Below are 26300 nucleotides of genomic sequence, written 5' to 3'. Positions count from 1 at the left end.
AAATTTTGGCTAAAGTTTTGGTTCATAGATGGGAGAACATTATACCTTCTATTATTTCTGAAGACCAAACCAGTTTTATGAAAATCATCTTCCCTTTTTTAATATACGGCATTTATTTAATATCTTATATTCACCCTCAATTGGGACTCCTGAATGTGTTATTTCTCTTGGTTTGGAAAAAGCATTTGATTGTGTGGAGTGGAATTACTTTTTCGCAGTTTTAGAAAAATTTGATCTTGGACAAAGTTTTATTTCATGGATTAAATTGTTATACTTATGTCCCACTGCTTCTGTTTTGACTCAGCAATCCCAGTCTTTTAGCCTTAAACGTGGCACCTGATAGGGATGCCCTTTTTACCCTTACTTTTTGATTTGGCTATAGAGCCACTGGTTATTTTGTTTCAAAGTTGTCCTGAATTGACGGGGATTTGGAGGGGAGGCGTTGAGCATAAAGTTTCTCATTATGCCGACGATCTTCTACTTTTTGTATCAAATCCATCCACTTCCCTTACCCCTAATGTTTTTACTTCTTAATCAATTCAGCCAGCTTTCCGGTTATACACTTATTTTACATAAGAGTGAACTCTTCCCAATTAATAGAGAAGCACAAGCATTAGTATTTCATGACCTCCCTTTTAAAGTAGTTAATAATCAATTTAATTACCTTGGTATTACAGTAACAAGGAACTTCAAAAATCATTTTTGAGAAAATTTTGCTAATCTTTTAAATTCTACAAACAGAGTTTGACACAATGGTCACCCTTATTTATGTCTTTTGTCCTATGTCTATCATTTTGTCCTATCTATGGAAAGGCAAACGTTCTAGACTTAATAAAGCTTACTTTCAAAAATCTAAAAAAGGTGGTATGGCTTTGCCTAACTTCCGTTTATATTATTAGGCAGCCAATATTCGCTGTCTTGTTTTTTGGTCCTTTTTTTTATAATCAGTCTTACTGTCCAAAATGGGTGGCAATGGAGGATTAAGGATCCTAATAAGGATCTCTCTATTTCTGCACTTCTTGGATCTGCACTTCCCTAGACTAATTGTTAATCCTCTTATTAGGCATACTCTGAGAATATGGGCTACGTTTAGAAAATTTAATGGCCTTCATGGTTTTTCTCTCTCTCTAGCTCCATCTTACGTAATCATTTTTTCCTACCTTCTATGCAAGACTCAACATTACATTACAAAGGGCATTAAGCGCTTTGAAGATCTTTTCATAGGTAATTGTTTTGCAACTTTTCAACAACTGTCTGCAAAGTTTAATCTACTTAATACCCATTTCTTTAGATATTTTCAAATTAGACATTTCATTAACCTTTATGATCTAATTTTCCTGAGATGCCCAAGAAAAACATTGTGGACCTGTTTCCTTGTATTAATCCATTGGGTAAAGGCTTAATATCTTTTATTCGTGATAAATTAGTGACTTTGAACCACGCCCCCTTTGATAAAATTAGAACTGCTTGGGAGCATGGTTTAAATATTTCTTTATCTGATGCAGTCTGGGATTCAATTCTTAAGTCAATTAATTCAACCTCTTTATGTGCTCGCCACTGTCTTTTACAGTTTAAGGTTGTACACAGGGCTCACATGTCTAAAGCTAAATTATCGCGGTTTTATCCTGACATTAGTCCTGTTTGTGATCAGTGTAAAGGGCGGCAAGGCTTCTCTTATCCATATGTACTGGGCTTGTCCTAGTCTAGAGAAATTCTGGAGAGAAGTCTTTTTATTTTTATCCCATATTCTTAATTGCCACTTAGAACCTAACCCTTGATTGCCCTTTTTGGTACCTTGGGTGAGGCAGACGTGCATTTGAGTCCGACTAAACGTCGGACACTATTTTTTGCCTCTCTTTTGGTTAGAAGCTTAGTTCTCCTTAGGTGGAGTGATGTTGCCCCACCCACTCATGCTCAATGGCTTAACGATATTGTGTCCTGTTTAGACCTTGAAAAAATTCATTATTCACTTCTCAACTTGGACATAAATTTTAAAAAAAGGTGTGGGACCCTTTCTTGAATACTTTCATAACTCCCCTTTAGATTAAGTTTGTTCTTTTTAATCCCTTACTTTCAGCATTTTTTCTCTCTGTAATTTTTATGGTTTCTTTTTGATGGAAATTACATTATAGTTTTGGTAGTAGGCATTATTATTCTTTTTTTAATTTATATTTACAGCTCTGTGGGTTCGAACGCTCTGATCAATTTTTTTTTTACATATTGTAATGGTTGGCCTGGAGTTTCATAGTGGGAGGGTGGGGAGGATACTAACTTTATATGATTTTATTCTGGGTACTGTTTCCTTATTGTTATGAATTATATAATTGATATGCTTATTTTGCACTGTATTAATCTTCACTTTGTTGTTGGGTTTTTTGTCTGTAGTTGGTTTGTAGAAATGCATAAAAAAATTTTTAAAAAGGTGATTCAAATCTAATTCCTGGTCTTGCCCCAACCAGGTCAATTCCCTCAAAATGGCCTTCAATTACTCTCTCATCTTCATATGATTAATCTCCAGTTCTTCCTCACGCCAGTCCCTATCTGTCTTTTCTGGATATACCATTAACCAAAAGACCATCAACAAAGCAGTCTAACCATTTAATCTATATGTAATCATGGAATTATCATTGCCAAGTCACTCAAAATCAATAGACTAACATTAAAGGTAAACCTTATTTGTCACATGTGCATCAAAACATAGTCAAATCACATAAAATCAAATCAGTGATGATTACGTCACTATGCATCGGGCACCAACATAGCATTTGTTCTGACAAATAAGTTTAAAAAAGAAATTATGATCACTTTTCCATTACCTCTAATATTACTTCTTCCTGAATGAAATTCCTTTCTCCTTTGCAGCACCCAGGACACCAAACACTGCTTCCAGAAATATCAGCAAAATATCTGCACCTCTTTCAGTTTAGAGCCCTTTATTTCATAAGTCTCTAAGCTACACAATAAACCTTGCTGAATAACTCCATTCAGCACACAAATCCTGTTCATTTCTGCTCCATCTTCCGTCTATGTTGTCCTTTCCATCCTCAATTTCTGGTACCGTTTTAGTGAAATGCAATGGAAGCTGGAAGAACTGTAACTCGCCTTCTAGGTTTGCTCAATGAACCTTCTGTATTCTACACTAACCTCAACAACTTCAGATCCCAGCTACGGTCCCATTTCTTTGGAAGTGACTGCTGGCAATGATTTTACTATCACTTCTACAACACATCTTCCTTTTATTTAAAAAAAAACTAACACACATAAACCCTTGCCTAAGCATGTGTACTTGCTCAGACCTGCTATACCTGTATCATCTTGCAATTCCGATTAAAAAGATTGCTAATTGCTTCCTGGATCAGAAAGCCTGCTGAGTGCATTATATTTTCATTTCCAGTTATTTGACTTTTGAAATCTACCTTGGAGCCTGAAACAGCCATATCCAGCTCAGTACTGATGGCAATGCTGGTTATTTCCTCGGTGTGCCCATATAGGATCTGCATTGGTTTCAATGCCAGGCCAACAGAGATTCCTCCCTGAAACAAAATATAAACAAATGTAACCATGAAGATTAACCACAGCAAATACAGTGCCATCACAGGAAGGAAGATATGCATTTATATATCACTTTCACCAGTTCAGAAGGTCCCAAAGAACTTTAGAGGACAAAGCAAGCTTCCAACAAATAGTGATGTGTGAATCACAAAATAATCACTTTTGGTAAAAACATCTGAGCAGGCCTTGGACCAACAGCCTTCAGATTCAGGAGCATGAAGGAGACTGCATAGCTCCATGATGAATATGCATCTCAGGGAACTTGTGCTTGATTCACACAGGGTGTGTATGCAGATAAGTTAAAAGTAATTGGGACAGTCAACAGAATATCGTCTATTTAAACAGCAGTTCCCAAACTTTTTTGGGTTACCGTCCCTGTGGTTCCCAAACTACATCCCTGGCTACCCCTCTCCCTTTCTGGTTATTACATTAAAAACATAAAGAATTTTAATTTATGATGCTCTGTTAAAGAAAATAGGAACTTCAAATTCAAAGCAGTGACAAATAATTGCAAAAATTATTCATATCTACTTAAAGCTAGAAAATTAATTTCTTTAATTACTGTAAAAATAATACTAATCAACAGTTTTAGAGCACGTGTTAATCTGAATATCCACTTACATTGGTTTTTCAACTTTCAATAAGATGGACGGGCTTGGTGCAGTGATATCAGCTTCTCAACAGCAGGCTGAATATCACTCAGAAGGAGACTCAGATTACCATGTTCGGTAATTTGTTGCTTTGAAAGAAGTTGGGCCACTGCACTGAAACCGTGCTCCACTAAATATGATGTTAGTAAGGCAATAAAGAATGTCTTGACATTTTTCCCCCACAGTGCAAGATAGCATTCAGAGATTTATTTCTGCAACCAAAACTTTTGCTATGATTTCTTGAACCTTGGCTTCAGCTCAAAGTTCTAAAGAGACCAGTTCTTCCTCCATGCTTCCTGTTAATTCCTCATTACAAGGGTTCAGGAATGGATTTATTATCTAATTTGGAATTTGGACTGAGAGAAGATCCTGAAATCTCTCTGGTACGTAGAAAACCTACAGCACAATACAGGCCCTTTGGCCCACAAAGCTGTGCCGAGAAAAGCTGTTGGGATTCTCCTTTATATTATATTCCAAAGTTATTTCATGGCCCCCTTTTGCCTTCCTGATTTCCTTATTAATACCTAGCAGGGAGCATCTTACAAGGAACAGTTGAACAAGTGTGGTAAATTGAAATTTTAAAAAATGCTAAAAACTGAGCAGTTCAGGCAACATCTTTGGGGAGAGAAATCAAGTCAATGGCCTGTCAGCAGTATATGACAACCAGCATTCACTTTTTATATTAATCGACTAAAGACATGGTCACTTGTCAGGAGTGCGTGGGTTGCACAAACATATGGATGGAGCAGTGAATTGAGGAAGGTTATTTAGTTTATCTTGGAAATCAGAAGCCTTGTGCATTCTTTAGATCAAATCAGACACCATTCTTGTCCTTTTAGTGACTCTAGGACAACTGGATCACTTACAGGGCCAGGTTTACTGAACATTTCCTGTTCTTGAGAAGGTAGCATTAAGTTGCCTACTTGACCTGCTCCAGAACTTAGCCAAACAGAGAAAGGAATGATGATATTTCAAAAGCATAAGCAGTTAGCATGACGCTACTATGGCTTGGGGCGTTCCAGAGTTTGGAGTTCAATTCTGGCTCCATTCAGTACGGAGTCTTTGTACATCCTACCTGTGGAATGCATGAGTTTTCCCCAGGTGCCCGTTTCCTCCCACAGTCCAAAGATGTACCAGGTAGATTAACTTGGTCATTATAAATTGTCCCACTATTAGGTTGGGGTAAAATTGGAGTTGAGAGGTTGTGGGGCAGCAGGGATCAAAGGGTCAGAAGAGCCTACTCTGAGCTGTGTTGCTAAATAAATAAATATAAACATGCTAAGCAAGTCTGAGAGAAACACAAACATAATGCTGTTTCAGTACATCAACTGCTTTTTCTATCAAGATGGCAGAAGTTCTTCTCCACAATGAATGTTGCTAATCGAGAACATTAACCAGTCAGAAGATGCTACAAATGCTAGTTTTGCTAGCGAAGCACTTTTCTCCAAATAATTTTCCTTTCAGCATGCACGCATCGGTGGGAAGAACAGCACTGATTGTCTATCCCTAGCCAGTGTAAAGAAGTTGCCAGTGAGTGACCACTTGAACTGCTGTAGATCACCTGATGAAAGCAAACCCCCAACGTTATTGTGGAGGGACTTCCAGAATTTGGTTCTAATGATAACAACAAAATACTTACAAACCAGGGTGGTGTGTCACCTTGAGGAAATGGCAAGTGATGCTGCCTAAATGCCCCTGAAACCCTCATTGACCTAAAGCTTGGAGTTTTGGGAGTGCGACTGCAATCATCCTGTTTGTAATGTAACACACTCCACCCACTGTTATGGCACCTTGTAATGGAAATTCACCTTTGTGGAATTCGCAAATCATTAAATGTTCACAGAATTTTTATTTTTCTCTTGTTTTTGGGAAATAGAATAAAATTCTGTGAACATTTACTGATATAGCCCTACTATCTAGGCATTTCCAGAATTTCCATGATTCTCAAGTAAACAAATCATTTAACCCATCATTACAACCAACCCAATTTAGAAGGCTACTATGTAATCCAGTGGCCACTTTATTAGATTTGATTAGATTAGATTCAACTTTATTGTCATTGTGCCGAGATACAAAGCCAAATGAAATGCAGTTAGCATCTAACCAGAAATACAAAGAATAGTGTTATTTACAAAATAACTGCCAATAAAAAGTGCTACAGCACACAAATATAAAAGTACTGAGACAGTACAATATGGGTGCAATACTGCTTAGCGCTGTGATGTGATGTTCAGCAGGGTCACAGCCTCAGGGAAGAAGCTCTTCCTGTGCCTGCTGGTGCGGGAATGGAGGCTCCTGTAGCACCTACTGCATGGGAGGAGAGTAAAAAGTCCATGGTTAGGGTGAGATGCATCCTTGGTAATGCTTTTCGCCCTGCCCAGGCAGTGTTTATGGTAGATGTTCTCAATGGTGGGCAATTGGGTACAGATAATCTGCTGGGCAGTTTTCGCCACACACTGGAGTGCTTTGCAGTCTGATACGGGCCAATTGCCATCCCACACTGAGATGCAGTTGGTGAGTATGCTCTCAATGGTACAGCGGTAAAAGTCTGTCAGTATCCTGGGACAGAGGTGAGCCTTCTTGATGCTCCTCAGGAAATAAAGGTGCTGTTGTGCCCTTTTGATCAGGATGGAGGAGTTCAGGGACCAGGTGAGATCCTCGGTAATGTGGACACCAAGGAATTTGAAGCTTGATACACGCTCCACTACAGCTCTGTTTATGTAGATGGGGACATGATGTGGCTCCTAGCATGCCTGAAGTCCACAATGATCTCCTTGGTCTTTGGATGTTAAGAGCCAGGTTGTTGTCAGCACACCATACGGCCAGGTGCTGGACCTCGTCCCTCTAGGTCTCTTGTAATCTGCTCTGATTAGGTACCTCCTTAACATGGTGATTGTTTGTGGTCTTCTGCCCATCCACTTCAAGGTTTGATGTGTTGTCTATTCAGAGATGCTCTTCTGCACCCCACCGTTGTAATACGCAGTTACTTGTGTTACTGTTGCCTTCCTGTCAAGTTTGAATCAATCTGGCCATTCTCTTCTGACCTCTCTTATTAACAGGTCATTTTCACCCACAGAACTGCCACTCACTAAATGTTTATTGTTTTTTTTCTACCATTCCCTGTAAACTCTAGAGACTGTTGTACATGAAAACCCCAGGAGATCAGCAGTTACTGAGTGCCTAATGACTCTGTTCGGCACTAACAATCATTCTCAAAGTAACTTAGATCATATTTTTCCCCCATTCTGATGAACAACAACTGAACCTCTTCAGCATATCTGCATGCTTTTAATCATTGAGTGCTGCCACGATTGGCTGATTAGATATTTGCGTTAACAACCAGGTGTATCTAATAAACTGGCCATTGAGTGTATATCTTAATTTTTTGTTGTAAATATGTAAATTTTCTGACATGTGTAAACAGATTCAGGTTGGTTAACTTCCTTGAGATGACTACCTTCACACTACCAGTTTGTTATAGATTACACATACTTGTTGCAGAATTTGCCAGATCATGCACGTTGTGTCACGAGAGCCCGATATCAAATGGATCCCACAGTAATCTGTTGCTAGGCAGGTCACAATGTCTAAAAAAGAAGCAAGATATTGGGATTAAAAATTATTTTGGTCCAACTTCATGAACAATGATAATGCTGGAAATGTAAGATGCAGGTATTTGTCAAATCCAACAGATTTTAGATTACATTAAAACTCTGGTAATCCAGCACAGCCAGGACTTTATCGGTGCTGGATGAACAAATTGTCTAGAATATTAGATATATTTTTTAAATACAACAGTGCAATTTTAATTGTATTTTATTTTTAGTGTTATACAGTATTATAAATTTTCCAGTGGACCAGGTCAATTGAAAGGGAGCATGGAAACTGGGACCCTAGTGAGTAAGAAGGGAGTGAGTGCAAGAACCAACACTGCAGTGCTGGAATGAAAGCAAGGAAGTTGGGGTCCTGGTGAGTTGGGAAAGGAGAATGGCCAACATTATCTGGTGACCCAGATGCCAAACCATGTCAGATAGCGGACTGACAGAACTTTACTGTATTCTGCTCTGGAATATCAATTGTCCCTGGCAATGGTGCATATAGCTATCACCAGATCTACTTTGGCTTTGTTCATAGCACAATTTACTGAGAAAAATAATTCTATCCATGGGAGAGATTGTGGTTGCTTCATTCACTAGTTCCATTTACTGCAAGTCATAGAAAAATTCTGTTTACTGGAAACAGATTTAGCCATGAATCCTATTGGAAATTCTGCTTTGATCTAACTCATTGATGATAGAGCAGTGTCAATCCTCTCTTCATAATAGGGATTCTATCAAAGTATGATGGAGAGACTATTATGGGAAATGACTGCTACTGGAAATGCAATGCCACCAGCAATTAATTGATCAGTGAAATAATGCAGTAGGACATACTTTGCTGACTGTGCCATTTTATAACTTCATCACCTATTTCGTGCTGTGAACTGCTACAAATAAACAAATGTGAAATGCAGAACTTGCTTTTAACAATAGCACTAAAGACAAATTGAGACATTTAACCAGATTGTGCCACCACGTTAAACTGAATGAGAATGTACTATTACAAACTGCACAGTTCTGTTGCATTCTGCATTCCTACGACAATCCTTTCTGCTTCTTAATTTTCATTTTAATTTACATGTCCACAACCATTCAGTGGGTATACAGAGCTATCTTAACTTGTTTTGTTTTGTTGCAGACTGCCCTGAAACAACTTACCCATGTGTCTGATGTGTTGTCCCACAAGCTTGCCCTTTGCAACTGAAGTCACACGAATGCTATTATCCCAGTGCCCTGCACTGAAGATCAGTTTCCCGTCATGCGACACAACAAACAGCTTAGAGCTCACTTCCAGCCCTGGAGTAAAGGGGCCATTGACATAACGATGGGCTCTGTAAGTACACACAAAATGATAAGCTGCTCAAGTACGTTTTGCTAAATTAACAAATAACAACACCATTAGACTATTTCAGTTAATAAACCTTCACTATTAAAATCAATACTATTCACTTAATCCGATTTATTAAGGTAATGATGACAGAAGCATAGCATTTAGTTTAGTCCTTCTTGTTTACTTTTTATGAACAGTGGTCATGCCATTTACACTTTGTTTTTCCATCTCTTTGCTTCAATTCTTAAACATTGATAACTGTAGCTTAATTCACTAAAAATGATTGTACGTTCCCTTGCATCTAAACTCCAAAAGATGTTTTTTTTCTCCTTTGTCCTAAATCTTTTGGAATTAATTGTATTCTATTTCCACCTAATCATGGAAACAGCCTGCTTCCTTTCCCCCTGATTTCAAGTCCTTTGTCATTTGGTTTCCCAATCCAGCCTGCACCCTAGCCCTAGCCCTGGCTCTTCTGGACCCTAGAGATTTTCCTCAAAGTCAGAATACAAAAAGGCATTGAGGAGACCGCACCTGGACCACAGTAGAGTTTTGGTTTCCTTATTTAAGAAGAAATATACATGCTTTGGAGATGGCAAAGAGTATGTTCACAGGTTGATGCCTGAGGTGAACCTGTGATAGCTTCTGGTATTTAGAAGAATGATAGGAGAGTTTATCGAGGCATCTAGTAATTTGAGGGCATTAACAAGGAATTAGAGACATGCCTATTATTCTTTGTTACCCATATATAGGATAAGAGGGTGGCCTCATCACAGACAACTTAAAAACTAGACCTAAAGAAATTTAGAATGAGGAGTGATCTTGCTGAGAGATAAAAGACCCTAAGGAGGATGGCACAATATTTGTTAATATTTTTCACTCTTGGGAAAGTCTTGAATGAGGGGAAATGTTTCAAAATTAAGAGGCAGTCATTTAAAGAAATATATAATGCTCTGGTTTGCATTATTTACTGCTGTGCTGTAGGCATTTCATTTTAGCAGTTCTGTAAAAAGCAGTCTGTTCTGCTTGGGTTACCATCAAAGACAAGGGATGCTTCAGAATGTGTGTCATCCAATTAGGATAGTGGATCTGGGAGAAGGTCCCAGAGAACGCTAGGAGGAGAGGTTTTGTGAGGGGCACGAAGGTTAGCCTTGGTCTTTGTTTAGCAGGAGATGAAGAGAGTAGACGATGGAGAGACCTAGTCGTAGGATTCGTTCCAGTGGGAAAACGTGATTCAATGGAGTCCCAGTGGGAGGTCTACTGAGGGTCAGTGAATAGGCCTTTTGGAAGAGTTGAGCTCCAACCCAAGCTCCTTTGACTGTTTAATTACAATGGGTCCTTTTCGTTTTATTCTCTCATTTCTTTAGTTAACATTCTTTGGTTAAGTTAACATTCACAAATATACTTCCTTAACATTGTATGCAGTGCATGACTTGTTATTTTATGCCAACAGGGTATTGCAGGTTAGTAAATCACACAGCATTCACACAAACAGGGGTTTGGGTGGGCAAGACATTCCAACTCCACGGATTTGGCGGGATCAAAATCATATACTGCCTACTTGTGTGAAACTGGAAAGGTGGGTCTCATGGCAGAATCCAGTGGCTGTTAGCAAGGGACTAACTAGCCACATTTCCAGAGATGGTTTCAGATGCATAGCAACGTCTTCTTAAAGTGTGTGGTAAACTTTGGAACCCTCTAACCTTGGGGGATTACAGAGGCTAGATTATTAGGAGTTATTTAAAGAGGGAGTGGATACATTTAAGATTAAAGAACTGTGAATTATGTGGAACTAACCCAAATGAGATGTGAACTGAGGGGCAGGGTAAATCAGCCAAGATCATATCAAACAAGGGGCACCAAGCTTCTCATTTCCATCAAATGAAATTGCTTATCTGTGTGCCTGCACAAACATAATTAGTGAGGTTTGACACTCAGTTAGCATGAAAGTGGTACTTAGTGACATTACTTACCTTGGATTAGCTAATATCGGGTCTCGGGAGAATGTGAAGTAGTTGGAAATGACTTTATCATAAGGTAGCCACCCGTGAGTTCCCATCAGGCAATTCTGACTCACAGTCACCTGTGGAGTCAAAACGAAGTCCCTTAGATCTTGCCTGGCACAATGTACAACACACTGCAGCAGTACAATCAAACAGCTCCATTATGAAGTAATGTCAGTTGTACCTAGTTGCAATTATTCTAATGTTTTTATTTAAAACATTTTAGTTGATTGTTTTAATACTTAATAATTTAGGATGTGATACAATTTTAAATTAATAATTTAACACTAATTAATTGATCTTAAATACTTTTGAATGTTTCTGAAGGCAAGGAGACACTGACAAAACTGCGCAACCAACAGCTGCCCTTCTTCCTATAGGTGCTCCATAACACCATTCCTGACTCAAGTCCCTATTGGGAAATTCAGTTTTCATTCTCTATGAATCAGTAGAACATTAAATATGATGAAAGAGCAGGAATTCACATTGCAGTGCAGAGCTTGGTGAAAGGAGCCACAGACCATAACAATAATTTCAAATTAACTTCTTTGCTCTGGAGGGTCTTTGAAATAACAGATTTATATAACCAGTATCTCATATTATTCAAATATCAAACATTATTGGATGACATCTCATAAAACACCTTAGAAAATGCAATAGTTCTAGACTTTCAAACAAGAAGGGTGCAGCTTAATCTTTCTAGGCCTGTTTCAGCTCATCAGCCTGGTTAGATCTTATATCTTTATAGGATAGAGCATTAAATGATTATTCAATGATCTCAGAAGCTTTTCCCTAAAACAGTATGAATTTTTAAATCATGACCTGGCTATACCTTTTGCTGATTTTAACCTTTTAGCTCAACACTACAGTTTAACTTAAATGGATTCCAGATTGCTTTAATCCCCTCCTATTCACCTCCATGCAGATTTATCTCGAGCATTCTAAAACTCCAATTTATACAGCTTTATCTTGCAACTCAGCCCTCGAAGCTAAACATGAGATTTGTACTATTTCGTTACAGTATTCCCCTATTGCAACACCTCCCTCCCCACCCCAAGTAACCCACAGCTTTTTCCTGCTTCCTGGAGTGGTTGGTGATATACTTACCAAGCTGTCAGGGCTTCCCTGAGACATGAAGGAGCGTGCCTGGTTTTTGGGTACTACTGCTTTCACGATAGGAACCTTATCGCTGATTCCCTGTTGAGAAATTAAAGGCAATCAAAACCCATCATTGAACAGCCGCCAATGACTGATTGCTCTCATCCGTAATTAGAACAATACAAGAGATGTCAAAAATCACAGCAATAACGCTACCAGCAGCATTCACTAAAACTTGATGCTTTTAGATCAACTTATTCCACCATTTATGTTAACTGTCTTACAGACATATCTGTTCAAGTAGAAGTTGGAATTTTATGCAAGTTAAATAACATATGGTCAATATTTCAAGTGCTTATCTAGGTTCATAGAGTTCACTAAATTTCATCCTCTCACATGCCTGGATTTTGGACACTACTAATTTCACAATTGGAGTATTATAGCTGATATTCTGCCGAAAAATAAAATGCAGTCGAATTCCATCACTGAATAATTATTGATGACTGACTACACTCAGTAGTAAAACAAAACTGCACTGGAACAATCAAAAGGTATCAACAATCATGGAAATAATACTGCTACCATTGACAAAAATTTGATTCCTTCAGATCAAATTATTCTACCAGTTGTTATTTGTCTCAAAGACAAATATCAATTGAAGAAGAAGTAGGAATTTTATGTTAGTTACATAAACATCTGGTCCATTTTTCAAGTAGTTATCTGGGTTTGGTAACTTGTCATTCACAGAATTTCACTCTCCAGATGCTACACATACAAATTATGAAAAATCCTAAAGAACTGCATTCAGAGTTGTTTTCCAAGCATTAGCATGGAATAATGCAAGCTTAGAAATATAGAACAACACAATAACATGAGTGCGATGAAGAATACCACAACTCTAAAGTGAATATGAAATAACTTTAATTAAACTGCATTAATAATTTAACCTTTAGAACTTTACCTCCACAAAGAACGACTTAAGTTCAGTCAAATGCTGGAAGACATTCAGCGGGCAGTTGTCCATCTTGGCCTGTCGCTTCAAAGCTTCATCAGCAGACAACCTACGTGGGTGTGGCTCCTGATAAATGCAGACAATAAGACACATGATGACAAGCAAAAGCAACAGAACTCTTTCTTACCAAAGGGTTCACAGGTCCATCGCCATACCAGTAGTCTCTTCCAATCTTTAGGAGATACTTTTTTTCACAGTCAAATCACAAGGGTTTTACTTCATAATTGAACAGAAACAGCACCAACACTTTCTCAGCTCTGACGCAGTAATAATTTTCTTGTTGCCAACCCGACACTGATCCCGATGCATTGGCTTACTTACAGCGTATAAGCTTACAGCTATTACAAATAATCAGTTAACAGATCATACAAACTACTTGTAAAAATTGCCTTAATATGGATTTGAAGTACTTAATTACAAATGGATAACCATTTGCTCACTCAAATGCTTAAAACTGACTCAAAATCGTGCATACAATATTTAAAAGTTTAAAGGATATGTGTGCCCTCTTGTGATCTTTCATGTTCTATAATCAGAAGATGGTAAGGTAAGAGTTTTATAAGGACATTAAGGAAGGGAAAGGAGAATTAGAGGCAAAGTGTGCAGAAATAGCCTTTGGTCATGTTGGTGGTGAAAGCAGAACGTAATTAAAGATTAGCTTTATTTGTCACATATTCATCGGAACATACAGCAGAGTGCTAGGATTACGCTGGGCAGCCTGTAAGTGTCGCTAATCTTCCAGCACTAACATAACATGCTCGCAACCCACTAATCCTAACTGTAGGTCTTTGAAGAGAAAAAAAGACTTTCTTTGAAGTGTGGAGGAAACTGGAGCACCCGGAAGAAACCCACATGGTCACAGGGAGAGTGCACAAGTTGCTTACAAGAAGCAGTGGGAACTGAATCTTGATTGGTGATTATTGGCACTGTGGTAGCATTATGCCACTGTGCTTGCTGCACTACTGACTTCCTTTTCCAAAAATGTAATCCATCCTTGGTTCTCATTCTCTAAGGGGAGGTGGAAAAGATGGTAGCGCGACACAGCACGTGCGGCCTCTCTGGAGAATGATATCTGTTACTTGTTAAGTAGGGATCTGTGCACAATCCTGATTTGATGGAGACAGACGTGAGAGCGTGGAGGAACATCTGGAGAAACTTCTGAAATGCCCACTTCGCTGCTGCTGCTGCTACTGTGCGGTCTGGAATCTCCGGAGAAGGCCTCCGTGACCTTGGCTTTGCTTGTTTCGGCGGCTGGGATGAGGTCGAAGGCGCTCGGCAGAGGAAGGCGTTCAGGAGGCTGTATCGGAGGGGCTGGTTGGAAGCTCAAAGTTTTCAGACGGACTCAAGAGTCTGCTGTGGTTGGGTGCTTCCAAGGCATCAGTTTGTCGGTGCCTGGGAGTTTATGGCAGGGGGAGTTTCTCCCTTTTGCTGCCCGATATCGGGACTATTGGAGTCAATCTGGAGACTTTTTTTAAAACCGTGCCCGTGGTCAGCTTTTATCAAATTATGGTATTGCTTTGCACTGCTGTAACTATATGTTATAATTATGTGGTTTTTTGTCAGTGTGAGTCTTTGGTTTGTCCTTTTTTTTGTGATATCACTCTGGAGGAACATTGTATCATTTCTTAATGCATGCATGGATTTCTAAATGACAATAAACGAGGACTGAGAGGCCTCATAATCTAATCATTCTATTTCTCATTCAAAGACCTGTTGTAAAATCCTACATGCAAGGCTGATAACTACCTCTTCAACCTTCCCCCACCATTGGAGACCTTCCCTAAACTCAGTCCCTACAACTAGCAGGCGTTCTCATCTCCCTTGGCTTGATTGATTACTCTCCTGTCAAGGACTTTAACCAGCTTACTCACATCAAGAGCTCTACACATAAGCTAAAACTGCGGTACTGCTAAAACATTACCTTAAGGAGCTGACAGGGAGTCTGCCCAAAATTACTGATCATTCCTTCCAGTGCTTTTCGCTCTTTTTCATCTGCTATTGCATCCAGGTCAACAGCTCCTGTAAAACATCAGAACAAAAGAAAAAGACCTAGGGGTGTCTAAATATTCACCAGATAAATTCATTAAGCAAAGATCAAAAGAAAAATCAGACTAAGCCAGACTTCTAAAAGGAGATCAATTAAACCGCTGAAGACAGGAGAACTGGAATGTTCCTACTGCTGAGATGGTTAATGGGGGAAGATAATATATGCATTCACAATAATGAAGGATTTCGATGGAGAAGGCATGTTTCCTCTGGCATGGATTGGTCAGTGCGAGACTAGAGGACAAAAAATGAGCCAAATGTGAAAAGACGAGCAGAAGTTTAACTTGACAGGTTATAATGATCTAAAATATATTACCTGCAAGATTGCAGAAGTAGATTCAACAATAAAAGTTATCAGGATCTCTACTTAAGAATAAACTAGCACAGCAATGAGGACCTCCTTCTGTGTTGTATAAAGCATAACTAGTAAAATGTTTAGCCACCTCAGCATTTGGTCTGACCTTCCAGTCCTCCTCATGCCCCAAAGACCAAGTCTACCAGGGTATCCAACTATAAAAGTACATAGGACAGGTTCCATCTGCTTCCATCATCCACAAAAGTTGAAGATAACTCATAATTGACTTCTTAGCTACATTTGATACACCAAAAAGTATAATGAATATTGGTAAGGTTGAGAAAACCACTGCGAGCCCAAAGAAAGATTAAATGTTACTCAATAATAGTTATCTTTACTGCATCTGAGTTGAATCTTTGGAAGTCTTATTTTCATAACTGGAGAGGGGCTCATTACAAATGTGAAAACTTAATGTCAACAAGAACAGAAGGGTTTTGCTTCTGATGCTGTCAAATGGAGCTGGAAATATTTCTTAACTAAAGTCAGCCAAGGTGGTATACACCTCATCTCTGTTAGCCTCTAATCAATGGGTCTACCAGCACCCAATAGCAAGGCTGGGCCATGAAACAACTTTATCTGAATGGTAAATCACAGGGTTACCTTCATTATTCAAACTGTGATTTACCAAGAATTCTTGCAATCAAGAGAAAGAAGCTGGGATTGCTGTCCATGTGTTGTGTCTTAGTCCTTTGAGAACTTTCAAACTGTCCTACCTATGGAATGGACTTACTTTAATGTTTGTCTATTACTGACAACAATCACTATTGTGTCAGTGAGCACTTAACTCACAAAAAAATGAAAATTCTACACAAAATAGGAATGTCTCCTTAGCTTGGGTCCTGATAAAGGGTCTTGGCCCAAAACTCTTTTCCACAGATGCTGCCGGATCTGCTGAGTTCCTCCTCCAGCATTTTGTGTGTATTGCTCGGATTTCCAGCATCTGCAGATTGTCTCTAGCTTCTGCTTTGTTTTAACAAGTTTTCCATTTTGAAAATGTCCATTTGGTTAGAAAAGCAATTTTCAGCAGATTTCCTCAGATACTGTAAATCTAGACATCTGAAGCCCTGAGGTTGCCATTATTTACCTTCATATGTACAATAGTAGAAAACATTTAGAGCCTCTATTGCAGCTGGTCCTCTTTGCTTATATCCAAATATCAGATCGATCCATTCATGAAGGTGAGCTGATACATACTCAGACTCCTGTAGGAAAGAAGAGACAAATAGAACATTAATGATCCTGTTAACAATATGTCAGTTGGTTTCTTAAAATTAGCTGCAAGTTTGAGAGACTAAGCGGTCACAAGTTGGTGCACTTTGGCAGGGTCAGCATATTAATTGACTAAAAATACTTTAGTTCTTGAAAGCAACATGTTGCTAAGTTGTCGGTTCTGGCCTATACCAATCACAGTTTAAAAGAATTGAAGGCCAATGCTCAGCACAACTCTAAACCAATGCTTAATACCAACTGGAAGCCCACACTCATTACAGGAGATCAGAAGAGTGTGAGTGCACATAAAAATATGAACAGGAAGAGGTGTATTTGTTCATACTGTGCAAAATAAATGACGTGTCAACACTGAAATGGAAGTTAATGTGCTACGTACCCTGTAACTAGGTCACTTACCAGCAAAGATAGAGAGATCCATTGAAGTCTGATGGTACTATTTTTTTAAAGTCTTTATTTATAAAGGGGCACAAAAATAAGATTAATACAAACATTCAGATAATATACGTCGTCACTACTCAATCTAAAAGCGCGGGTCTAATAATAACCATCAATAAGAAACAGCTCGATCGTTTGTCTAGGGGATAATATATTGTCTGATGGAAATATAAAAGCCACTCAGTTCCTGCAGGCTTCAGCCTTTGGGGACCGCTGGGTTTTCACTTGTTGGAGAGAGAGAGGTTTGTGAGAAAAGAAACTTGTCCGGGTCTTTTATGAAGCAAATCCGTTGAATCGGGAAAGTTGGTTCCCCGTTGTTAGTTCAAGAACATCGGTTCTGTGGTACATGCCACTGGCTCCCAAGCAAAAAGGGAACCGAACACACGTGGCTTCCTTCCAATGGCTTCCCGCTACTACGGGATCGTTAGCATTTCTTCTGGTGCGTCTGAAGGGGTTGTTCCCCCAGACCCTCTTTTATACTTCCTCATGGGGTCTCAGATGTCAATCAGGCTGGGATGACGCAATCTCTCTCTCAACCAGCCCACTTTGCCCGAGGGCTTGCACGTAGCATAATCCCCAATCCACAACCGTGGTCTCCAGGAGACAATGGTCAATGTCGCGTTAATTTGCATCACCAGGGAACGAGGCATCCGGCACTTCTCTCTCTCCCATTTCCTGGGTCTACTGACCTCCCCCCCCCCAACTAGTGCTCTTGCAATTCTCACAAAGGAGGGGGCTGCGGACATAACAAATGTAAATGCTCAATTTTCTCCTGCAGTCTTCTAATAAAGGTCATTTGGCCTTTTGAGTCGATAGTGACTCTGATCTCTTGTCACCAGGTTTAATCTACAATAGACAATTAACCTACCAACCTGCACATCTCTGGGACGAGAGAAGAAACTGGTGCATCTGGGGGAAACCCAGAATGTCACAGGAAGAACATGTAAACGCTACAAAGACAGCATCCAAGATCAGGATTGATCCTGGGTCACTTGAGCTGTGAGCCAGCACCACCTGCTGCCCTACCCTGCTCAAAATAGGTGGCTTTCTGATACAGAGTTATACCTCCAGATAATGGAACATGCAAAGTTATGTTAGATGGGGAAAGTGACACAAGCGTAAAAAAATCTAAATTCTGCATACAGTTCAAACAAAATAAAAATCATGTTGCAGCTCTCACCAAGGCCTTCCTGTGCTTGTAGATGAAGTCCTCAGGAGATGTGGCCCATTGTGGAAGTATCACATCATTAACTCGCTCCTTAGAGATTTGTAAACATCCCAGATCAAATCCTTTGATTGCAGAGAAATCTATGTATTAGTCTGAGCTTTCATTATCTGTTCAATGTTCTAATACCTCAAAAATATATAGATCTTCTCCAGAATATGATTTGGTTCCTTCTTGAGAACTGTTTGTAACCTGAGAAGCTGACAAGTTAGGAATGCAGCAGACCAACAAAATATTTAAATAAAAGCATTGGTCATCCAAGGATAACATGTAGTTAAATCAGTGAGTTTAGCTCAATCATGGCCACAATGATCCATTCATACTCATCCTACATCATCCCCTTGTTAGCATCAATTATTTTTTCCTTTGCATTAATAAATTACATAAGAAGCCATTTATGTAGTGGATCAAACTCTCTGAACTAACAGATCAAAACAGGCAACTACTGTGGCTGTAGAACCTCAAAATGGTGACAAGGTGTACAGGAATAGATTGGTTGACTGAGTGGTGACACAACAACTATGTCACATTCAATGTCAGCAAGATCAAAGAACAGATTGTGAACATCAGGAGAACACACACATTGAGTGATCAGTAGTGGAAAGGAAAAGCATCTTTAGGTTTCTGGGCCTCAAAATCTCCGCTGATGTATCCTGGGCCCAACATGTTGGTGAGATCACAAATAAATCACGTTGGTAGCTCTACTCTGTTAGGAGTTTGACACGATTCAGCATGTCACCAGATTTCTATAGATGTTGTGTAGAGAACATTCTGACTGGGTGCATCACATCTCGTATGGAGGGTCCACTGCATAGGATCAAAAGATGCTGCAGAGCATCGTGGATTCAGCCAGCGCTATCACAGGCCTAACCATCCCTGCTATTGAGGACATTTTTAAGAGGTGTTGCCTCAAGGTGGCATCCATCACGAGAGACCCTCACCATCTAGGATATATCCTCTTCTCATTACTAGCATCAGGGAAGAGGCACAGGAGCCTTAAGACCCACACCTAATGGTTCAGAAAGATTCTTCCCCTCCACAATCAGATTTCTAAATGGTCTGTGAACCCACAGACACTACCTTACCCTTTCTTTGCACTAATTTTGTAATCTATGTCTTTGCACCATATTGTTGCTGCAAAACACCAAATTTCATGTCATCTAAGTCAGTGATAATAAATCAGATTCTGAAACTATATTCATCTGATTAGCACAAATACATACCATTTTGATTTTCTAAGAATTCTGGAAAGTAGAAGAATTCAGGAATGAGTTCTTTTACATCATTAGGATTCTCCATTAGAGCCTGCCAGGTAGCAGGAATGGAATGGAACTGACGATCTGCGCAGTCGAATCTTGAAGATAAAGAGCACAAAACGTTTTTAAAATATGGGTAAGTAAATCTCCACAAATTTTCCAAAGGTGTCATTCCTATATAACACTTTCAGTGTTGATAGTGGCCAACCACTAATATTCCCATTATTTTTCATCAAAGACCACATGTGAAAGGAAGTACAAAATGTTGGGATACAGGTGGAAAGAGGCAGTAACAAATACGGAAAGGAACAGAACTGGTCCACAGGTTCGAGCTCTAATTCGTGGCAAAGGGAGTTTTCAAGTATGAAACAGGAGCTTGCAAAGGTTAATTGGAGTAGCCACAGGGAACCACAAGCGAGAGGCTTTTAAACATGAGATAGTGAGAGCTCAAGGTCTGCATGTTGTTCAGAATATCAAAATACAAGGTCTTCCCTTTAGAACAGAGGTGAGGAGGAATTTCTTTAGCCAGAGCGTGGTGAATCAGTGGAATACATTGCCATAGATACTGACTCATTAAATATACTTGAAGTGAGGATGTTAAAGGGAGACAAATGGAGTAGAAAGGGAAAATAAATCAGCCATGATTTGATGGCCAAAATGGTTTAATTTTGCTATGTCTTGTGCTTCTGTAAGAGTGAAGGGCAAAGCTGGGAGGAGTAGGGAACCCTGGATGATGAGGGATATTGAGAGCCTGGCCAAGAAAAAGAAGCAGCGTGCGTCAGATACAGGGAACAGGGATCAAGTAAATCACTGGAGGAATAAGAGCTGCAGAAGTGTACTTAGGAAGGGAGTTAGAAAGACAAAAGGGCACATGAGATTTTATAAGTTTATTAAGGGAGAAAAGGTTAACTAGAGAAAATTAAGATCAAAAGGGCACTTTTGTGTGGAGCACAGGAGATGGGTGAGGTCCCTAATAAATAACTTCCTTCTGTTTATACCACAGAGAAAGACATGAAAACTTCAGAACTCGGAAAAGGAAATGGGAGGTCTTGGGGATAGTCTGCATTATAGTAGAGGTGGTGCTGGATGTCTTAAAAGGAATGAAGGTAGACAAATCTCTGGGACTTGGCCAGGTTTACTAAGGAACATTGTGAGAGTCCACTAGAGAAGAATCTGAATGAGCACTGGCTGAGATACTTGCATTACTGTTAGCCACAGGTGAAGTATCAGTAGACTGGAGGATAGTGAAAATTGTGCCTTTAATTAAGAAGAGCAGCAAAGAAAAACCTGAGAACTATATACAAGTGGAATATCTGTGGTAGTTAAGCTACTGGGGAGGATTCTGCAATTGCATATCTGGAAAGATGGGTTGATTAGGGTTAATCAGCATGGCATCATGCATGGAAGATCACATCTTACAAATGACAGGTTTTTTATGGGGTGAATAAGAAAACTGATGAGGGCAGGGCAGCAGATATGGTTGATATGGTCTTTAGTGAGGTTTTTTAATAAGGTTCCATGTGGAAAGCTGCTCTGAAAGGTTAGATTACATGGAATTCAGGGAGAGGTGGTTAGCCAGACACATAATAGGCTTAATGATAGAAAGAGTGTGACAGTGGAAGGTTGTTTTTCAGACTGGAAGTCCATGACTGATGGTGTGCCTCAGGGTGAGTGTCAGGCCCATTGTTGTTTGTCATCTATATCAACGATTTGGATTATGAATGCATTATGTAAGATTGGTATGTTTGCAGGTGTTATAGTAGACAATTAAGGAAGTTATCAAAAATCACAGGGGATCTTGATCTGCTGAATAAGTGGGTTGAGGAATGTCAAATAAAGTTTAATTTGGATAAGCGCACATTGTTGCATTTTGGAATGTCAAAAGCAGATCGGGCTTTCATAGTGAAACAAAGGACTCTGAGAGTGTTGTACAACAGGACCTTGGAGTACAAATACATGGTTCTCTGAAAGGGGAGTCACAGGTAGGCAGGGTGGTGAAGGCAGCTTTTGGTATGGTGGACTTCATCAGTCAGGCACCGAAAACAAAAGTAGGGAAGTCAAGGTGCAGTCGTACAGGATGATGGTGAGGTTGCACTTGGAGTATTGCACATAGATTTTGTTACCATGTTTTAAAAAAGATGTTAATAAACTGGAAAGAGTGCAGAAAAAAATTACAAGGATGCTGCCAAGACTTGAGTAATTGAGTTATGGGAGAGAAGGGATAGGCTAGGATTTTATTTCCTAGGGCGTAAGAGACTGAAAGGTGAGTTTAATGAGGTGAATAAAATCATGAGAGGCATACATAGGGTGAAAGCCTTCAGTCTTTTTCCCCAAGACTAAGGTATCAAGGACTAGAGGGTATATGCTTCAGGTGAGAAGGGAAAGATTTAAGAGGAGCTTGAAGGCAACTTTTTTTCCTTTTACATAAAGGGTGTTATCTGCTGTATGTGGAATCAGCTGCCAGAGGAAGTGTCTGACAGAGGTCAATAACAACTTTTAAAAGAATGTTGAACAAGTGCATAACTTGGAAAGGCTCAGAAGGTTCAGGGCTAAGTGCTGGCAAATGGGACTTAAGTTGGATAGGGCATTTTGGTTGGCATAGACTAGCTGGACGGAAGGATTGGCTTCCATGCTGTCTGAGTCTCTTGACTATGACTCTCAGTGATTAAGTATACAGGGAATAAATAAATCAGCATGGTGAAAAGTCCAATTAAGTAGACATCATCGGCCCCTTGGTGTGCAAAAACATTCTAATAATCTGGGTTTTTCAGACTAATTAATTGATCCTAGTAGGATACTTAATACCAATATTAATATCCTCTTATCCTCCAATTCTCTCCAGTCATCCCAGCCCCACAAATCCATCTAAAGGTTCAAATATTGCGTGAGAATGCAAGAGCCCCAGGCCTTGGCCAGTCAATGGCGAAGTTATGAAAACCGAAACAGTTAATGTTTCAGGTTTAGGATCCTTGTTCAGCAGAGTCCTAACATTTAGAGACATTTAAAACATAACAGACTCCATGAAGTATAGATAAAGCAGGGCAAAGCCAAGGAAAGATGTGAACAAGCTGCTGACATTAGCTAGGGGCATTAAATGCTGATCACGCGTTCACACTTATTGCCTATCCTTAATGTTTCAAATAATTTGAATTACAGTGGGCAACCCTGAAACACAGGCAACTGAACTGAAGTTATTACTAATCCCAACTGTCTCAGTGGCCACTTCGTTGAAATCCTGCAGTCTGTCTAATGAAGAAGCTGTCATACTTAATGCTAGTAATACACTTAATCAGTACTAGAGGTATGCTGAACTGTTTCACCTGCCACTCTGCAGCTGTATGTGCAAAGTTGTAAAGGGTTCAACCCGTATCATGTAGTGCATTACACCAGCTGCATTGGAATAGTGAGTTCCGTAGTGAAACTTGTCAATCGTCCCTGTTGGATCCTCAAAGTTATCAAACCTGCACCACAATAAGAGAAAGGGACATCAGAGCCTTGTAGGAATTTAAAGAATAATTCTTTCCATGACAATAACTAACATAGCAGTGTCCAAACATTGATTTCATTGTATTATTTTCTTTCTTTTTCAATGTTTTTATTGAATTTTTCGAAAACAGATACATAACAGTCATGATAGTACAAAGGGAGTGAGATTACATTGTTGGCAGTTAACATATGAATAAAAACTATAGGTAACAGCATATAATAGACCTCCCAAACCCTAAATATAAACAAGATACCAGAAAAAAATGGAAAAAACCCCAAATTGAAAAAAAAACAAAAACAAGGGAAGCGAAGTCCCTAAATGGAATTCAATGAAAATCCTTGTACAGAAGGATACAAGGAAGGAAATGCTATGTTTGGCATTTCCTGTAGAAATGTGATACACAAGTTATCATTATATGCAAATGATCTGTTATTATTTATTTCAAATCCTGAGAAATCCATTCCTGCTGTCATAGCTTTGCTTGCACAGTTTAGTTAACTTTTCTGGTTATAAACTGAATATTAATAAGAGTGAACCTTTTCCTTTAAATATGCAAGTTCCAATTTATAGACACCTACCATTTAGATTGGTTACGGATTATTTTACTTATCTCGGGGTTAAGATTACTAAAAAACATAAGGATTTACTTAAAGTCAATTTTTTACCTTTAATAGACCAGGTTAAACAATCACTTACTAAATGGTCCTTACTGTCTATATCATTGATTGGTCAAATCAATGCTATTAAAATGAACATCTTACCTAAATTTTTATATCTTTTCGAAGCAGTACCAATCTTTATTCCTAAACTCTTTTTTGATGCTATTGATTCTAAAATTTCATCATATATATAGCAAAGTAAAAATCCCAGGCTGTAAAAAATACTTGCAGAAATCCAAAAAAAATGGTGGCCTGGCACTGCCAAATTTAAGATTATTGGGCAATTAATATTCAATATTTAATATTTTAGACACATGACGTAGATATTAATGTCAGTCCATAATGGGTTAATCTTGAATGTACTTTCATTGTATTATTTTACAGAGTATGGAGTCATGGCCATCAAAAATACAATTCTAGTAATGCTGGGTGTCCTAGGTTTCAACATCTCTGAAGATCTATACTGGGCCCAACATAAGATTACTCATAAAATGGGGTCTGACCTTTATCTTAGGCAAGCATAATTTGCCTAAACTAATAACACACAAACAAATGCATTTTTCATGGTTGATCGAACATATTGTTTAATCATTCACAGTCTGGGCTGGAAGAAGTATGTGAACCCTTGTATTTAATAACCAGTAGAATCTGTTTAGCAGCAATAACCTTCATCAAACTATTCCTACAGCTGCTAATCAAACTTGCACAATGATGAGGGGGAATTTTAGACCATTCCTCCTTTGACAAGATCCTAAGGTTTATTCATTATGGACCGTGCCTTTAAAGAGAGAGTGTGCCACTGATCCAGAGAGAGAGAGCACACTGAGCAACTCGTGAGTCGCTACGGTGATGGAAGGGCAGGGCTATATAATGGACAGCTGGTGTTCAGCGTGTTTGGATATATATACACAAGGTCAGCTGGTTTTCTGGCAGACACACACATAAGATGCACAGAGACACAGAAAGAAACAGACACTGGATGAGCTTTGAGTGCCCACAAAAGGGTGGGCTTTAGGATCAATCGGGAGAACCAATCAGTGGCTCTCGCAGTGTGGAAAAGCCGTGACCAGTGGAAAGCTATCGGTGTGTTTAACCCTTACCTGAGTTGATAGCTTTATCGTGTGAAGACAGTACCCTTAGCGTGGTCACAGTCGGTGACCTTAAAAGGTTTTCTGAGGACAACAGGAAGATTGATGGCATCGGCTTACTTGGATAACAAATCACCTCGCTCTCTCTCTACAGTTCTACTCCACTCAATAACACGAACTGAACTAACTTTGTTTATATACCATCGTAATCTGTATCACTTATCACCTAAGCTTGAAGAAGTTTGGGGTTTTATATTCACACACTTGTATATGCATAAACTCTGCTAACCTGTTTATCTGGTTTTATATTACGTAGTTACTAATAAAATAGTGTTTGTTAATAGCAAAACCAGACTCCAGGTGTGTTCCATTTCTGCTGATTCATTTAACCCGTTATGGGGTACAAAACGCCTCCATACAAAACTGTTTCAGGTCATCAATATTTCTGGGATAGCTTGCATGAACAACTCTCTTCAGGTCATGCCACAGCATCTCAATTGGGCTAAGGTCTGGGCTCTGACTTGGCCATTCTAATACATGAATTTTCTTCATTTTAAACCATTCTGTTGTTGATATACTCCCGTGCTTGGGATCATTGTTTTGTTGCATCATCCAATTTTTATTAAGCTTCAGGTGACAGACTGCTACTCTGACATTCTCCTGTAAAATGTCTTGATACAATTTTGAATTCAATGTTCACCCAACAATTGCAAGCTGTTCAAGCCCTGAGGCAGCAAAGCAGCCGCAGACCATGATGCTCCTTCCATCATGCTTCACAGCTAGGATAAAGTTTTGATGTGCAGCGCCCTTTCTCCTCCAAACATAGCGGTGTGCATTTCTACAAAAAAGTTCAACTTTTGTCTCATCTGTCCACAGTACATTGTCCCAGAAGCATTGTGGAGTATCCAGGTGGTCTTTTGCTAACTGGAAATGTGCAGCAATGTTTTTTTTTTGCGAGAGCAGTGGTTTCCTCCATTTTGTCCTTCTTGTTCAGTGTTTTTCTTATAGTGGACATATGATCAGAGACTTTTGCAAGTTTTAGAGATTTCTGCAGGTCTTTTGCTGTTACCCTTGGGTTCTTTTTCACCTTCTTCACCGTGCACGTCCTGCTCTAAGTGTTTTCTTTGCAGGACAGCCGCTTCTGGGGAGAGTAGCAACAGTACTGAATTTCTTCCTTTGTAGACAATTCCTCATACTGAGGACTGATGAAGACTCAGGTCTTTAGAAATACTTTTGTAGCCTTTTCCTGCTTGATGCATCTCTACAATTCTTCTTCTA

At 39.2% G+C, this 26300-nt stretch overlaps 1 protein-coding gene across 3 annotated transcripts in view; it reads right to left on the bottom strand.

The window, feature by feature from the left end:
- Positions 1-26300, bottom strand: part of nbeal1 (neurobeachin-like 1) — a 284052-nt gene that overhangs the window by 31709 nt on the left and 226043 nt on the right. For all 3 annotated transcript variants that reach the window (XM_059967252.1, XM_059967253.1, XM_059967254.1), the window contains 11 exons: positions 23109-23249; positions 19756-19886; positions 18488-18597; positions 16727-16844; positions 15163-15260; positions 13191-13307; positions 12239-12328; positions 11102-11211; positions 8960-9132; positions 7695-7789; positions 3417-3533 (listed from right to left, as the gene is read on the bottom strand). In XM_059967252.1, the coding sequence (XP_059823235.1) occupies positions 3417-3533; positions 7695-7789; positions 8960-9132; positions 11102-11211; positions 12239-12328; positions 13191-13307; positions 15163-15260; positions 16727-16844; positions 18488-18597; positions 19756-19886; positions 23109-23249 (1300 nt within the window). The remainder of the gene's footprint in view (positions 1-3416; positions 3534-7694; positions 7790-8959; positions 9133-11101; positions 11212-12238; positions 12329-13190; positions 13308-15162; positions 15261-16726; positions 16845-18487; positions 18598-19755; positions 19887-23108; positions 23250-26300) is intronic.

The sequence above is a fragment of the Hypanus sabinus genome, chromosome 4, assembly GCF_030144855.1.
Source record: "Hypanus sabinus isolate sHypSab1 chromosome 4, sHypSab1.hap1, whole genome shotgun sequence".
NCBI classification, from domain to species: Eukaryota; Metazoa; Chordata; class Chondrichthyes; order Myliobatiformes; family Dasyatidae; genus Hypanus; species Hypanus sabinus.
Note: the sequence above shows the minus strand (reverse complement) of the source record. Positions and strands in the feature narration are given on the sequence as shown.